The 16,987-nt window shown below is 40.1% G+C and overlaps 1 protein-coding gene and 1 non-coding gene across 2 annotated transcripts in view; both read left to right on the top strand.

The window, feature by feature from the left end:
* sdk (sidekick cell adhesion molecule) overlaps nt 1-16,987 on the top strand; it is a 296,130-nt gene that overhangs the window by 45,878 nt on the left and 233,265 nt on the right. Inside the window, exons 7-9 of the mRNA XM_080277849.1 lie at nt 1,205-1,400; nt 9,073-9,258; nt 10,183-10,361. Coding sequence (XP_080133975.1) covers nt 1,205-1,400; nt 9,073-9,258; nt 10,183-10,361 — 561 coding nt within the window. The remainder of the gene's footprint in view (nt 1-1,204; nt 1,401-9,072; nt 9,259-10,182; nt 10,362-16,987) is intronic.
* On the top strand, nt 641-759 carry LOC145406965 (5S ribosomal RNA). The gene has a single exon (XR_013898631.1). It is a non-coding gene; the product is annotated as a 5S ribosomal RNA (ribosomal RNA).

Here is a 16,987-nt window from a genome sequence, read left to right as displayed (position 1 = left end):
TCTGTCATCTATTTGTCTGTCAATCGCCAGACTCCTTAATCCCATAAGGAGTGGCCATTTGTCTTTGAGTTAGTTATTTTACGAGGAGGAGCATTAACCCTCTGCCAACCCACTTTTTGACCCATAGGGAACAGGTGTGAGTCGGTTATATCATGTTTACCACCCATTGCTGTAAATGGTTTCATTGCTTACATAAATTATACAGAATAAATTTGCACCAGGCCTCTTGGCAAAGTGATACATAATTGACGGAAAGCAAATAGAACTACAATTAATCAGCCTGAATGTATATGTTACCATTCATTTCTTTTTCGATTATCAAACAGCGATGAACCAGACTTACTGGTGGTACCACTCTTTGACAAACTGCTGCACCCAGCCTCTACAGTGACTGTCCATCATATGTCAGTTTCAGCTGATCAGTTCAGTTCAGTTGTTGTTCGGTAGTTTTGTCTTTACAGTAGCACTCCCTGATGTGTAAATTTCAATGGTTTGAGCTCAGGCTTTATTTGCTTGTTCTTTTGACTTTTTATCATAGTTTTTTTCTTAATTTCCAAAACGTGCAGAGTTGCAGATTCTTTCTTTAGCTTTCTCTATGTGCATACTGTCAAGTATGTAATCACCAATTATGTATTCATATGCCAACGGCCATACCACATTGAGTACACCGCTTCCCGTCCGATCAGCGAAGTTAAGCAGCGTTGGGTCTGGTTAGTACTTGGATGGGTGACCGCCTGGGAACACCAGATGCTGTTGGCATAACGTTCTCCCTATGTGTCAAGTGGGGTTGGTGGAGGATTAGTGCCCCTCCCTGTAAAACAATTAACTCTAAGCCCTTGGCCACCCCGTTTGGGATACATGGCATCTGGCAATGAATGAAAATGAAAACTTACAATATGTGGCAGTTGTAATCATACACTTCTCTTCTTTTCTTCACCATATGCTGGACACCACGTGAGAAAGTGTTTCAGATTCTCATTTTCAGCTCCACATAGATCACACTTAGTTCCTTCTTCTATAAATCTTTTTCTGTTTTCGAGGCTTAAAGTGTTTGTTCTGCATCTGCACAGGATAACCAATGCTGGCTTGTTGTCATATGTTTACAGTGGAATACTGTACTGTAATGTGCACATGCTGTATATGTTTATGAGTATATTGTGACTTCATTATCCCCATTATGATTACTCTTGTTGGATTATTTCAGGTTACCTCATCAGGAGGAAATGAAACTCGTTCAGCACGTCTGGAAGTGATTGAGTTGCCATATGCTCCTACGGGTGTCCGGGCCCAACGCACACCGCTCATACCCAAATCTGTCAAAGTGTCTTGGAGACCCACCTTTGATGGCAATAGTCCCATTATCAAGTTCATTATCCAGAAGAGAGAAGTTCCCATAGAAGGTAATACTCTGAAAAGTCAGTGTTTAAATGTAAGACTGTTGAAGCTGGGAGCAGCAAAAGAGGGTAAAGGTAGATAATGTATATACCAGTTTCCACTCAGTTAATGCCTGCATGCCATAAGGATAAGTCCTGGCTCCAACACTGTTCCTCATTCACATTAGTAGTCTATTTTGTCACCCATAATCTCATTCATTCATGTGCAGATGACTGAACACTTGACAGTTCCTTCATACCCATCCACAAAGTTTAATTTCTCTAAATCCCAATTCAGCACAGTAGTCTTCTTAAAGCAAGACTTATTCAGGATCACTGAATGGGGACAAAATAACGTTGTCTTATTTAATGCTAGAAAAACCAAATACTGTAAAGTAGAATTCCTCTTATTTGGCATCTTTGGGACCAAGCACATGCCGAAAGAGCAGAAATTGCCAAATGACTGGGAAAACCTGCCAAAAAGTTTCTAGCAATCATGGTCAGTCACCCCATTATAATCACAGTGTCTAGCAAGCAAGTATTACTGGTTAACCCTTAGCACTAAATCTGCCATCTGTTTCTTAAGGACATACAAGTATGCCCCGGTTTAACGATGCAGTTGGTTGGGTAAAAACCTATCAGTAGGCAGGGTTTCATATATCGGGGTAGTTTTAACGAGTAATGGGATACGTTTTTCAGCCTGGGGTTCCCTCTCAGCCAATTCCAAAACTCACCCAAATGAGCCCAAAAACAAGTTTAAAGCCAGTCTAAATGGCCTAACAGCTGTAAAAGATGCTAACCCAAGCCTAACTCCTGTAAATAACTCACTAAAACCAACAAATAAAATCTGAAAATCATCAAATATAAGTCTGGAGAAAATCAAATTTAGTAAACTGTACCCCAAAATGACAATGTTCACCCCATCTGTGGCTGAAACACATTAATCTAAGTCTAAAAACTGTTTATAAATCATTGTAAACGCACATTTTTAGTTTAAAATATCAAAATCGGTAAAAAATATCAAAACCCATCGTTAAACCGGGATTTGGCCATCGTTGGGCTTGGTATGGTGGTATTTTTACCCCCACTGTTAAGCTGGGGTATCGCATCTAGGGTATCGTATGTCATGGTATTGCTGTATATAGTGGAAGAGCTGACACTGAAGTCTTCCATCATCTTCTTCCTATGAGCACCCACCTCCAATTTTTTCAGTAATTCAGTCATCTTGGTGATAGCACCTTATGGGTGCATTTTTTCCCAACACCAGTAGCCTTTCCATTAGTAAAGGCCATAGCGCAACACGAGAATGAGTGGATAATTGTAAAATAGCACAACAAAGTTTCCAAACTTTCGTCGACAGGACCCACTCACATAGCCAGTCACTCATGAGTCATTATGACCGATGATGCATGCAGGGTTGGCAAACGGAAATCTTCAAAAGTACTAAGCTCAACTTTAAAACGCGCTAAGCTATAGGTAATCTGTTCAAACTATTGTGTTAAGTTAGACTTGAAAATGCTCTAGATAGAGAAGAAAGTCTAATATTTATTGAGAATCTAATATTTATTGGCACAGTTATTATGAAAAGCGCTAGATCTAGGACCAATGATACCAAATTGGCTGATCGGCTTAGCACATGTGCCAGAAGAGCTGCAAACCTTCATAATCGGACTATTTATGAAAACTGCCAAAAGATCAGAAATACCACAAGACCAGATGCCGAATGAGAGGATTTTTACTGTATATCCAGTTTACTAATAAATAGGTAGCCTATTGCCTGATTCTAGTACTTTATCACCATCATTGCAACCAATATTCCTGTAAAAGTACAGTGGGCTCGCACAGTACGCATGATCATGGCGTGAATCGCATAGTACACGAGTGACCGAAAATCATTACCATAAAACTTTGAATGTGTGAGTTTAGACCACAATGCGTGAGGCAGAGGCAAGGAGTGGCCCAAAAGCGCTATTTTCCCAGACAATGTGCCCCCCCTCCCCACACAACGCGCCCATCATGCCTTAGAGGCTCGTGGGGAAGGTGCTTATAGGGAGTCTACAGCAAGATCTCGCCAATAACAACTTCAACAACAATGTTTTCGGCAATAACGGTAAGTTAGAATAGATACCCAGAGTCTGTAATAACATTCGGATTCACTTGAATAATGGTTATTTCGTGAATACTAAGTTGTTATACTGCAGTTACGTCCATAACAAAATGATGAATGAAACAGACAGACAAGAAGAAATGAAGGAAATTGCTGAAAATGTGAGCAGTAGCAAGGAGGAGATGGAGGATCTTCCCCTCACCACTTCCCCTGACTCACCCATGGCCGTCCCCTCCACCTCCACTGCTCAACCTTACTCACCAGCTGCCTCCCCCTCCACCTTCACAGCCCCACTTGACTTACCTGCTTCACCTGGCATACCTGCAGCCCCCACCATAATGACTGTTGCTGCATTCTTGAAGAGATATAACATTTGACAGGCCATAAATTTCTTTGTCAAAGCCTGGAATAACAAAACACTAGCAACCGTTAAACACGCGTGATGTGCTGGGTGGTGTTGTGCCTCGGAACCCTTGTTATTTAAGTCCATCAGGCCTGTTTTAAGGTGACTGACCATATTTTTGTTATTTTAGCTGTATCTGTAGTATGTCTCTAAAATCTTCCCTTTATTATATCTCCAAGGTAAAAAAATTATCAAGGTTTGAGCGGGTCCTGCCCATATGTTATTTTTCCCATAAGATTATGTATTCACAGTATATGAAATCACAGTGCTTGAGGTCATGGACCGCCCATCCACTCGTGCACTATGTGAACCCATTGTACAGAAATTCTCAGTGTTTCACTTAACAGTACCCTTATTTAGACCTCTCATGTTAGATTACTTGCTAAAACCACCTCAGAGAAACTTGGATTATTGTACAGAATCTGTAACTTCACTGACAGGCAGTTGACTATAATTTACAAGTCATGTGAGCTCTCAGCTCGAATATTGCTCACCCTTGTGGAGTGGATGTGGGGAGTTTGTGCGAAAACACCTGGACAAATTCAGAACAAAGCTGTAAGAATACAGGCAAACCCCGGTTTAACTATGCAATTGGTTAAGTAAAAACCCATCGCTAGGCAGAGTATATCTCGGGATAGATTTAACATGTAAAGTATAGGGATGCATTTTTGAGTCTTGGGTTTCCCCCCAACCAAGTCCTAAACCCACCCAAATGAGTCTGAAAAAAAGTTTAAAGCCAGTCTAAATTGCCTGACAGCTGTAAAAGAAGCTAATCTGAGCCTAAGACCTGTGCCCGCCTCGCAAGTTCCCAGTCTGGGTCACTGGAGAATGTGACCTCTGACTTGTATTCAAACTCGGTAGAGAAGAAGCTGCAGCACTGTATACCATCTCACCATCAGATGGTCCCAGGAAAATTAAATTAACATCTGTTTTGCATAATAATAGTGTATGAATGACGCAGAATCATCCAGTGTGCGAATTGTTGTGATGGAGAACCGTTGATGTTTTGACTGGGAATTCTCTTGACGGGGAATGCGATCGATGATGCGATCAGGATGCCTTTTCAGTGGTCCCTCTTTATGTCTTTTTAGCTACTGTTCTGGTAGCTGAGCTCCATTGTTTTCCTCTCTATTATTTTCCAACATTCATTTAGAAATTTCTTTGTATTTTCAAAGTGTTTTCCCTTAAACAGCCCATGTGTAAACACATGGATAATCGATCAATGATTCGATCGGGAAAGCCTTTTCAATGGCCCCACATTATGTTGTTTTAGCTACTGTTCTGGTTGCTGAACTTCTTTATTTTCTTCTTTCTTATTTTAAAACATTTATTTAGAAATTCCTTTGTATTTTCAAAGCATTTTTCCTTGAAAAACCCAAATGTAAACACATGATATATCAGTGTCACAGTTTTCATCAATGCATGAAATATTTGCTCTTTAAGGCTTTCATAATAATTAACATTTATATAAAATTATTATGTAATCCATGATAGGTTAGATCAGTGGTCAAACAGGAAATATTCTTTTTTGAGTCACCTAGTTGCCCACACTGTTTTGTAGCTAGTCTGATGGATGAGAGTCTGTACCCCAAATGATGGTGTTCATTCTACCTGTGACTAAAACACATTAATCTGAGTCAAAAAAACAGTTTATAAATCAACCTAAACACAAAATTTAAGCCTAAAATATCATCAAAATTGGTTAAAAAAAAAAATAACAATACTGGGGGTAGGCCTACTATAGCCAGGTAGGGTGGTATATCTATCCCTATCACTATTCCGGGGTATCGCATTTAGGGGTATCGTAAATCAGGGTTTGCCTGTACAGTAATTGAAAATCCAGCAGTTTTAACTGAACTACCGGTACCTCCCCTACAGGTTAGACAGAATGTCACCGTACGTGAATTATTTTATAAGTACATTTTTGGCAAATGCACGGATGAAGTTGCATCCATAGTGCTACCTGTCCACACCTTCCCCGTGCAGAACGGGCGTCTGGTAGTGCTTATGACTCGTGCTTCATATTGCCATATTATAGAACTTCATCCTATCAGAATTCACTTGTTCCCAGAAATGCTTCTCCATGGAACTGGTTTCCCCAGATTAGTTTCCCCCCAGACTTCAACCTGCAGCAGTTCAGCTCCAGATGTTACAGATTTTTTTATGAACAGAGGACACCTGTAATCTGTTGTTTTTTTTTTGTTTTTTTTTATCCTGTAAAAAAAGAAAAGAAAATAATCCCTGATAATATTAGAATGTTAAACATTTTCATATTGTATTAACATACTCTTGAATGTTGGAGATGGAATTAAAATTTTCAGAGGGTTGATTGGGAACTCCAGTGCTGGGCAGGTGTGCAAACGCTTGTGCAAAGCGCAATTGCGCACCGTTGCACTCCGGTGAATATCGTTTGCGCATTGTGCACTGCATGAGACCATGCGCAATATTGTGCTTGTGCACATGAAAAGGTAGGTGTGCAAATGCAAATCTAGTTGCGCTTGCACAACTAAATTTGAGCTTGCGCACCTGCCTTGGACACCTGTCCTGTGGACTGGGCACTGTGCAATCCAAGAGACACCTGGTCTTGGGAGCTTCCCTTATGTCTGGACAAGGGTTGGAGGAGGCTTGGGCGGGTTGCAAGGGTTCTGGGGGAGGCAGGAGCGACAGAGGGTAGTAGCATTTCTTAAAATGCTTCAACAGAGATAATGTATTTTAATATTTTTTGAATTATTATAATTAGTAAATAATAATAAATTAAAAATATATTATATATTAAGAGTAGCATATTAGTTCCTTACAAAAATCATTAAAACATATTATTAAATCAAACATCCACAGCGTAATAACATCCACAGCCTAATAATTTATTAATTTGTGGATATTTCATTTAAATAATATGTTTTAATGATTTTTGTAAGGAAGTACACATGCTATTGTATATCTATATTGAATTATTAAATAAAATGTCTTGCAAAAAATGGAGATAAAAGTAAAACTGGCAACATCACATTTCCCTGTCCCTTCGCTTCGCAGCCCGCTCACTCCTCTGAACTTCCACGAGTGAAAAAGTTACTACATGACAGTCTTGTGATACCATCTCTAATGTATGGGAGTGAAGCTTTGACCTTGTTGGAGGGACAGAAGTGAAGAGTGAGAGCAGTGGAAATAAATGAGTTATTTGAGAGGAGCATGTGGAGTTACATGGAGAGACAGACTGGCAAGTGAGGAAGTGAAGGATCATTGTGGTGTGGATGTGGATGTGATAGGAAGCGTTAGGAGAAATACACTGAGGTGGTTTGGTCATATGGAGAGGATGGAGAGTGAGAGACTAATGAGGAGAGTGTATGTGAGTGAGGTGGAGGGGGGGAAGAGGGAGGGGGAGGCCAAGGATGAGATGGAGGGATGAAGTGGAGATGTATATGAGAGAGAGGGGTGTGAGCTGGGAGCAGGGCAGTGAAATGGTGGGGGACGGGGCGACATGGAGGCGATTTGTTGCTTGTAAGTGGCTAGTGGCCACCCCTTATGGTATTAAGGCATCTGGCAATGGATAGGTAGATAGAATGATAAATAAAAGTAAATATGCTAATTTATTTAAATATCTCAGTATTTTACAGTAATTCTCACAAATATATGCAAATGGTTTGCACAAGCATTTAGCAACATTGTGCAAGCTAAATATTGGTTCGTACACTTGTTCAGATTACAAATAATAGAAAATAATAATAATAAATAAAAGTAAGTACGTATGCTATTTTATTTAAATATCTCAATATTGTATAGTAATTCCCACAAGTGGAAAGTGTTAAGAATATATGGAGTAGACGGGAAGTTGTTGAATGCTGTGAAGAGTATGTACGATGGTGCGAAGGCTGCAGTGCGTGTGGATGGTGAACTAAGTGAATTTTTCTCTTTGAAAGTTGGTTTGAAACAAGGATGTGTCATGTCTCCATGGTTGTTCAATCTGTACATGGATGGGGTAATAAAAGAGGTACAAGGTAGGGTAGTGGATGTTGGAGTGGCCCTGGTGAGAGAGGATAGTGTTTGGAAACTCCCTGTACTGTTGTTTGCAGATGATACTGTGTTGTTGAGTGAAGACGAAGGGGAGCTGCAAGGCTTGGTGGATGAGTTTGAGAGAGTGTGTAAGAAACGGAACCTAAAGGTGAATGTAGGGAAGAGTAAAGTGATGGTCTTTGAGAGAGGTGAAGTTAGTGAATGTACAGCGGAGTTAGATGGTGAGGAATTGGAAAATGTGAGTACGTTTAAGTATTTGGGTAGTGTGATGAGTAAGGATGGAGGTTTGGAGGGTGAAGTGCTTGAAAGGGTACAGCAGGGAAGAAAGGTTGCTGGTTCCTTGAAAGCAGTGATAAGAAACAGGGAAGTGAGCATGGAAGTGAAAAAGTTACTACATGACAGTATTGTGATACCAACTCTAACGTACGGAAGTGAAGCTTGGACATTGTTGGAAGGACACAAGGCAAGAGTGAGAGCAGTGGAAATGAGTTATTTAAGAGGAGCCTGTGGAGTCACGTGGAGAGACAGGCTGATGAATGAGGATATAAAGGAGCGTTGTGGTGTGGATGTGGATGTGATAGGAAGCGTTATGAGGAACACACTGAGGTGGTTTGGCCATGTGGAGAGGATGGAGGGCGAAAGACTGACGAAGAGAGTGTATGTGAGTGAGGTGGAGGGGGGAAGAGGGAGGGGGAGGCCGAGGATGAGATGGAGGGATGGGGTGGAGAGGTATATGAGAGAGGGGGGTGTGAGTTGGGAGCAGGGCAGTGAAATGGTGGGGGACAGGGCGACTTGGAGGCGATTTGTTTGTGGCCACCCCAAACGGGACTGAGGCGTCTGGCAATAGATAGATAGATAGAATTCCCACAAATATATGCAAATGGTTTGTGTTTGCGTTTTGTGACATTGCGCAAGCTAATTTTTTGTCAGATTGCGCACTTACTTTTGCACAAGGTAGTGAACTGTGGATTGCACATTGCGCTTGTGCAAGGTCCTTCTTTGTTTGCACTGCCCACCACTGGGGAAATCAGTGAAAGTACAATCTACTTCACAGGTCACCTAGCTGATAGACTTTTTTTTTTTTTAATGGTAAATTTGATGAAAAGGATAAATACGGTGGTGGTGGTGGCAATGATGATGGTGGTGGTGTACAGTACTGAACTGAACTCTATTTGCAGGTGTGGTGGAGGACCTTGGTCTGAACTGGGTTACGGTGCTGACAAATGTGAGCGCTGCGGTGACTGAGGCAGTAATAGGAGATTTGAGACCATCCACTGGGTATCAGTTCAGGGTGTCAGCAGTCAATAATGTTGGGGAAGGATCACACTCACAGCCATCCAACAGAGTGGTCTTGCCACAGGAAGGTAGGTTTGTTATACTTGAGTGTGAGTTTACTTATGATTTAATGTTTCACAGTAATGTTTAGATACCTGTATCTTGTCATTACAGGTGTTGATAGTTATAGTAGTACAGTATAGTGAGATTTTTAACGTCACTCCTATTGCATAATCTTTCTTTAGGAACCAGTGCCTTATTAGTGGAAACCTGACTTTGGCCAGGTTCCTCTCCTATAATCAAACCACACTGTGATTCTATGAAGTTATCTGGTATTGCAAAGTCTGTTTTTGTCGTAGGTATGATTGATAGTTTAGTTTGTTCTTGCTACTTTTTTTTTTTTTTTCCATACTTATGAAAGACCTCCCAGTTGAAAGGATTAAGGAAGGCTGTATCTTATCCATCCAGTTCAAAGAGTACTTAAAGCTAAATAAAATCACCTGGAGGTAGAAAGAAAATGTATCATCACATTGATGGATCCCATTGAAGGGGTCATTCATCCATCCATCATTCAGTCCTGTATTTGAAGCAATTAAATGTATTGGTATGCCATTAACTTGCAGCATCCTTGCCCATCATCTACTCATTTGATGTTGCACTACCTTTATCTGACTGTATCATGATATGCCTGTTGGATATTTATAGCCCAGGAAACAGTTTATTCCATTGGGTAGTATCATGTACAGTATAACCAAGTGGATACCTGGTGGCCCAGTGGATCAGTGTTCTTCAGTTAGATGTGGTCCATAAGGATCTACATCTGAGGAGAGACTGAGTTTTACTGCTCACATGATAGTGCTCATGGGTGAACCATAGGTCGCTGTCTCCACGAATGTCTGGACTGGGTGGCCTGGCCCCAGGCCTCTTTGTTGATGATGCAATAAAGGATTGGATGATAGGTAGAAAAGACTTAACAGTTTTAGTGCTAAATGAACACTATTTTGTCAAAACAGCTCCATCAGGGCCACCTCAGGGGCTGGTTGGTTCCCCTAGGTCTTCAACAGAAATCATGATACAGTGGGAGGCACCGAAGGAGGAGGACCGCAATGGGCTGGTGTTGGGTTACATGGTGCGCTACAGGCTCTGGGGGTACAAGGACTCTCAGTGGTATTACCGCAACATCACTAAGGAGGTATGTTGAACTCAGTTCCACTGTACTCCTTGTTTTGTATGCAGTACTATATATCCAGTGGGTAATTAGAGTTAACAGAAAGTGAGTTTTTTGGTAATTGAGGTTAACCCTTTCAGCCAGAGGACACACTGCTTGTTTTATTCTTGTTGTCTCCTGACATTTCTTATCAGCTAATGAAAGATCTCTCACAATTAATGGGTTGACTATCCTCTCTAATTAAAAGTCTGTCCTAAGTTAAATAAAATCATCTGGAGATTTCAAGAATAAAATTGAATATGTCATCTTAGTGAAATGGTTAAAATTTACAGTTTGTTTTTTAAATTACAGTATCTCTGAAATGGTGGTAGGTGGGGGTGCTCACCATCCACTCACTTGATGTAGTGCTGCTCTTGGGTATCTGCCCCTTTCTCTCTTCCTTCTATCCTTTTCTGTCTTTCTTTCCTTCATTCTTTCCTCTTCCTTCTGCCTGTGGGTGACTGTACACTCCCTCTTCTGTCTTTCTTTCTTTCATTCTTTCCTTTTCCTTCTACCTATGGGTGACTCTACACAGAGTGACAATCCAAATGGTTTCCTGTACACCAGGAAACCATTTACTACACTGGGTGGTAACCATATAACCAAATTATGGCACCTGGTGGTTTAGTGAGTGATTAACGCACTGCAATCAGATTGAGCCTGTGTAGGTTTCTATCCAAGGGATGGTTGGGGTTTATTGCTCACGTAATGCCACTCAGGGATGAATGAGGCTGGTCACTCTCATCTTAAATGTCAGGACCAACTTGCCTAGTCCCGGGCTCCTATACTCTTCTTGTGGCAACATAGGATTGGGTGAAGGATGGATGGATGGATCACTGTAACCAATCATACAATTTTTTCATGTACAGGTACAGTATTTGATCTGAAAATATAAATAATGTACAACAGTATCCATTACAGGCAGTCTTTATTATAAGTTACAGATGTGTTAAAAGATGCCATTACAGTGAGCCCTCATGTTTTGCATGATTTGGGTTCACGAATTTACCTTTTGCAGAAAAACCCCAAATTTCCAAGAACTTATGTCTCACGATCAAGAATTCACCTTTCGCATCAGTATATGGGGCGCCAGTGGGCAAGGCATTCATCAGCTGTTGTTCGTCATGTTGTTTTCACAGTTCTCGCCAGTTGTCAGTCTGTGTGTGTGTGGTGCTGGTAGTGATTGCAGCCATGGTCCCTTGTTTTTGCCTATCCCTTCATTCAGCTATTGCTCTTGTGTCGTCTACCTGTATTATGGTCCTCTCCATTCATTGGAGGACCAGGTAATAGTGGTGATGGTGAAATACCGGGAAGTTCAGAGGATAGAGGCAGAAGAGAAAAGAACATCATAAGTATCAAGTCGGTGTAAAGAAGAAAAGGTATTTGGTAGAGGATAAGATGAAGATTTTTCAGGCTGGCATTCCATTTATTTAATGTTTCTTAACATTTTTATCATATTCATATGGTTGTCAGGTATTTGGTATCCTGTTTTATGAGAATTATACCTCAAAATTGAGAAATCGAGTGACTGGGAGGGGCTCTAGAACCAGTTAGATTTTTTACCATTGAATAAAAACTTTTTGGTTCACAATATTCAGGTTTTGCGCCAGCCTTATGGTACCAGTTGGACGCAAAACTTAGGGGCTCACTGTACTATATTTTCCTTACAATTGATGTAGTAGATGCATGGAAATTGACAGTGTGTTTTACAGGCAAGAATGGAACTGTGATATTCACTTTTTTTGTTGTAAAATTTTGGACTTACAACAACAGAAAATTAATAAATGGATACTTATAACAAGGACCTACTGAATATTGCATGACCAATGTCTTGCAAAATGAAACGTAAGGGCCATTTGTTGGTGGATTTACCCTTTTGAGTTAGCTTGTATTATTGCAGAACTGTTCAGCAATAATATTCTGTCTATCTACCTATCTATAACCAGACACCTTAATCTCCTCCATGTTGCCCTGTCCCCTGCCATTATGCTGCCCTCCTCCCCAGTTCTCAACCCCCTGTCTCACGTACCTCTTCACTCCATCCCTCCATCTCATCCTCGGTCCCCAGCCCTCTCTTCCCTTCCACCTCACTCACATACACTCTCCTCATTAGTCTCTCACCCTCCATCCTCTCCACATGGCCAAGCCACCTCAATGTATTTCTCCTAACACTTTCTGTCACATCCACAATTCCACATCCACACCACAGTGCTCTTTCACTTCCTCATTTGTCAGTCTGTCTCTCCATGTAATTCCACATGCTCCTCTCAAACAACTCATTTCCATTGCTCTCACTCTTGACTTATGTCCTCCCAACAAGGTCCAAACTTTACTTCCAAACATAGGAGTCGGTATCACAGTACTGTATTGTCATGCGATGGCTTTTTTCTTTCCATGGTCACTTCCCTACTTCTTATCACTGCTTCAAAGAATCAGCAACCTTTCTTCCCTGCTGCATCTTTTCAAGCACATCATCCTCTAGACTTCCATCCTTATTTGTCACACTACCCACGTACAGTACCCTCGTGCCCAGTACGCGTTTGTTCAGTACTATTTTCGTCCAGTATGGTCGGCAAAAAAATAAAATAATTTATTACTGTAGTACAGATTTGTTGGGCTAGTACGGATCGGCCGTGCAAAGTGGGCCAAATCCGAAGAGTTCTTCTCTAGTACTGTCATGTTGTGTCCAGTACTATTACCCGCCCCGTGCACGGGAAGATGGCCAACACTGAGGAACTTTTCCCTGGTACTGCCACGCCAGTCCAGTACGCCTTCCTCGTGACTCGTGACGTGTGCCAGTCAAATTGCAGTATTGCACTTCCCCCTGATGATGAAATCAACGATGTGTCAGTGTGTGACTATGAGGGATTTATGAGGGAGGTTGAGGCAGAGAGGCCTCCTCAGGATCCTGAAGGCCCTCCTCCAGGGGTCAGTAGGACCTCCTGCAGCCTCGGAAACCCCTCCTCCTTCCTCCTGAAACCCATCACCACTCACCTTAAAGGTTGGTAAAATCATAGCTTTGTCAAAATGTAGTTAAGTTGAATTTGGGGGGGACTTTTTCAAGGCTTGTCTGACATTATTCATTTTTCCCATAAGATCTGTTGTTTGTCCAGTATGGACTTAGTCCAGTACAGCAGTACTATTTGACAAAAATACTGTACTGGATGCGAGGGTGCTGTACTTAAATACATTCACTTTTTCCATTGATTAAATTACTGAACAGTAAAGAACTGATCATATTGTTTGATCAAAGTCTGTTTTTGTGGAAAACTTAGAGCAGTGGAATGGCGGGGGACAGGGCGACGTGGAGGTGATTTGTTTGTGACCACCCCGAACGTGATTGAGGCGTCTGGCAATAGATAGATAGAATTATAAAATTTATCTTCTTTTATTCATTCAGAAATATTATCTGCTTTATTTAATACTTAGAGGTAAAATGATTTTATGAATTATGAGGCAGTACATAACACACAGGAAATGAAGCAAGTGCAAAAAGTTGTAGTATATAGACTGTGCTACTTGATAATAAACCCTACTGAAATAAAATGGTGCAAGTGCTCTAATAACAAAACCCCAACATTTTACCAAAGCCATTATCAGCCATTGGGCAATTTATAGCTGTATCATTATCTGGTCTTCATTCTCTCTTGCTGCCTGCCTCTCCTTGGATATTCACTTCCAGGAGATAAGGGAGAAAGAACACAGTAATACTGCATTTTCCCTGCATGCTGTAAAAAGGCAGTTGGAGCCAGGAACCCTCTACCTGTATTGACCTATGGATTTGGCTTCCCCTTTGCTCAGCTCTTGTGTTGCGAGCAGCCTCATACATCCTATGGTGTGGGAAAAGTGGGAATATTATTTGTGGGACTTGCTTTCCATTCAGATATATATTCTCAAAGAGCCAAGGCATGAATCTGGCCACGATAGGAAATTTGGTTGGACTTATGATGGTTATTTCTCCCTTATCCCCAAATTTAGGCAAATTAAAAATAACCACATACAGTAAACCCTCACTATTACAACCCTCTTTGTACAAAATTTCAGTTATAATTAATTTTTAAGCCTACCAAACAATTTTTTCATATAACAAACACAGTTCGGCATGTGAGCAAGATGCAACCACTCAACTGAACAACCATGTGGGGAGATAACTGACTCATTATGCCCCTTTTAAGTACTTTTCACACATTTCACTAAACTTTGTTACATAAAATATACACTATATATATATATATTATTTGTTGTTCAGAGTAATAATGCACAAACCATAGTTAGGATAATTATGACACATTTTGACCAAACTAAGGTAGGTAACATATGTAATGAACCTGGGTTTGCACATTAAATGACAATCAAACTTTGCATTTAACAAATTTTCATATATAAGTCAGTCTCTTTCCCAAGTAGTTTGTTATAGTAAGGGTTCACCGTATTATCAGAATAAATAGGTGGGGAGTGTAGAGTGCTCATTTTAAGATATAAGGATCATTTAGTAGTATCATGAGTCATAATGGTATTCATGAAGTGAGAGATGTACTTATGCTTGGAGAGCATTTTCCATATAAAATAAATTATCAGAAGTTAATGACTTGTACAGTAACTGTGTTACAGTAAGCCCCAAGAATGAAAAAAAAAAAAAAAATGCAACTCAGCTTTCTTCAGTGTCTTGTAGGATTTCTTGAGCTTTTGCACTTATTTAATTAGCTGGATTTCATGACTTGTTCATTTTTCTTCTTTAATTTTGCACCAATATCTGTGCTGAATATTGCATAGTAGTTTATGTCGGATTAATTTCTTAGTATAGTTCATTTTGTCATACATTTTTTTTTTGTGATTTGATATGTATTATTTTTATTTTGCTTTATTTGCTCTGAACATTTATCCTCATTTCTGTACTAGAGAATTAAGACTGTGCAACGCTACGTTGCTGACAACACGTATAAGGTATGAGTCTCTGTAACACATTAGAGGCATGTTAGTGTATGTACTTTATATGTCTAGTCTAGTGACTGATATACTAGTGGAAGCAACAGATACAGTAAAGCCTTGAAAGTTCAGTTCTCTGACTCTCAGACTCATATAAGTCTTTCAGAGATACAAGATATTATACTGTACAATATCAAGAAAGTAATTAATTCATTAACTAGAAATTGTGTTAGAAATATGGATATTTTCACTGCAAATCACTGGACTGGTGTCACATCAAATATTGAACAGTATTGCTTTTTTTGCACACCTATTGGAAGGCATAATTATCTGAACCAAGCTTTATATTTAACACCTTGGCATGCCGATGACGATATTCTTGTCATCCAAAAAACTCCTGTGAGCCCGCCGATGACGATATTATCATCATCGAAGTAAAATATTCACCAAAAATCCATTTATTATTCGATTTCATGGGATATGGTTTAAAATGAGTGCCAATGTCTTCCCATTTTCTTTGTGAGTCATGTGACTGCCCCAAGCTGCCAGGCAGCCACCCACACCAAAGAAAACATCAGTAACTTCCTATCTCTGTTTGTGGTCAGACCCTGCTTACCACCACGTCTGTTTACCTGCAGTTTTCTGTGGATTTTTCATCATTTTCTGTGTCTTATTGCCTCTATATTCACTGTAAATCTTATCCATGATAGATAAAATATTTATGTTAGCTGCGTATTGGTAATGCTCATACTGTATTTGTATTCTCTTGAACTTATATGCATATATCCTCATAGAAAAATCTATTGTGAACAATTTAAGACCAAACTGAGTAATGTGGAGTGAAAAATAAGGTCAGAAATAAGATAAGAGTATAAACATGTGCGAGTAACTACGTGTCTACTGGCAGTGCCTGGCTGATTCTGGGGTGTTGTGGGCCGAGCGCACTGGACGGGCCGAAGTAATAAAATTCTCTCTTGTTTCAAAACTTGTTCAGTGGTTTGGTTTTTCTTTACAAAGTCCTATACTGGTGGTACTTGTCACATATTTGCACTATAAGTCATAGACATGCCCATTCTGTTTATTGTAGGTACAGTTTAAGATACTGCACAGTATAAACAAAATTTCCAGATTACTGTAACTTGCAGCTCCACTAAAACTGAGCTAAATTGACACTAAAAGCTTGATGTATTTACCTGTGTTTTGTGGTGATGAAGAAGAAGTAATCTCTCCAGATTGTCTCCATTATTCCTTAGTCAGTTTCTTTGCTTAATTTGTAGGGTAATCATAATTTTTTTAAGAGTTCTACCATCATTGTTTATCAGAATACAGTTTATTGACAGTTCAGAGCTCAGTCAGATACAGTAATACTGTTTGCATTACCACTGTACAGACTTACTGGCACCAAGTTAATACAGTACAGGAATTGCAGGATTGTTATTGTAATGTTACTGGTTGTGCTTTATCATTTGTGAATATTATGGAAAATTTCTACCAGCACTCTTCATCACAGCAAGATTCTGAAAATTGTCTAATTGTGTGTGTGTCTGTATTTAGTGTGTCTTTATATGTAGTTATATCACTCCTTTAACTGTTTACTGCTAGGATTTTGCTCAGTGAAATAAACTAGATGTCTTCCTTTATGTATGCCTTGGTGAGTTCAAAGTAGTGACGTAGTTAATCAAGAA

Source organism: Coenobita brevimanus, chromosome 71 (assembly GCF_032717465.1).
Source record: "Coenobita brevimanus isolate Jiangsu-jjx chromosome 71, ASM3271746v2, whole genome shotgun sequence".
Classification (NCBI taxonomy): Eukaryota; Metazoa; Arthropoda; class Malacostraca; order Decapoda; family Coenobitidae; genus Coenobita; species Coenobita brevimanus.
Note: the sequence above shows the minus strand (reverse complement) of the source record. Positions and strands in the feature narration are given on the sequence as shown.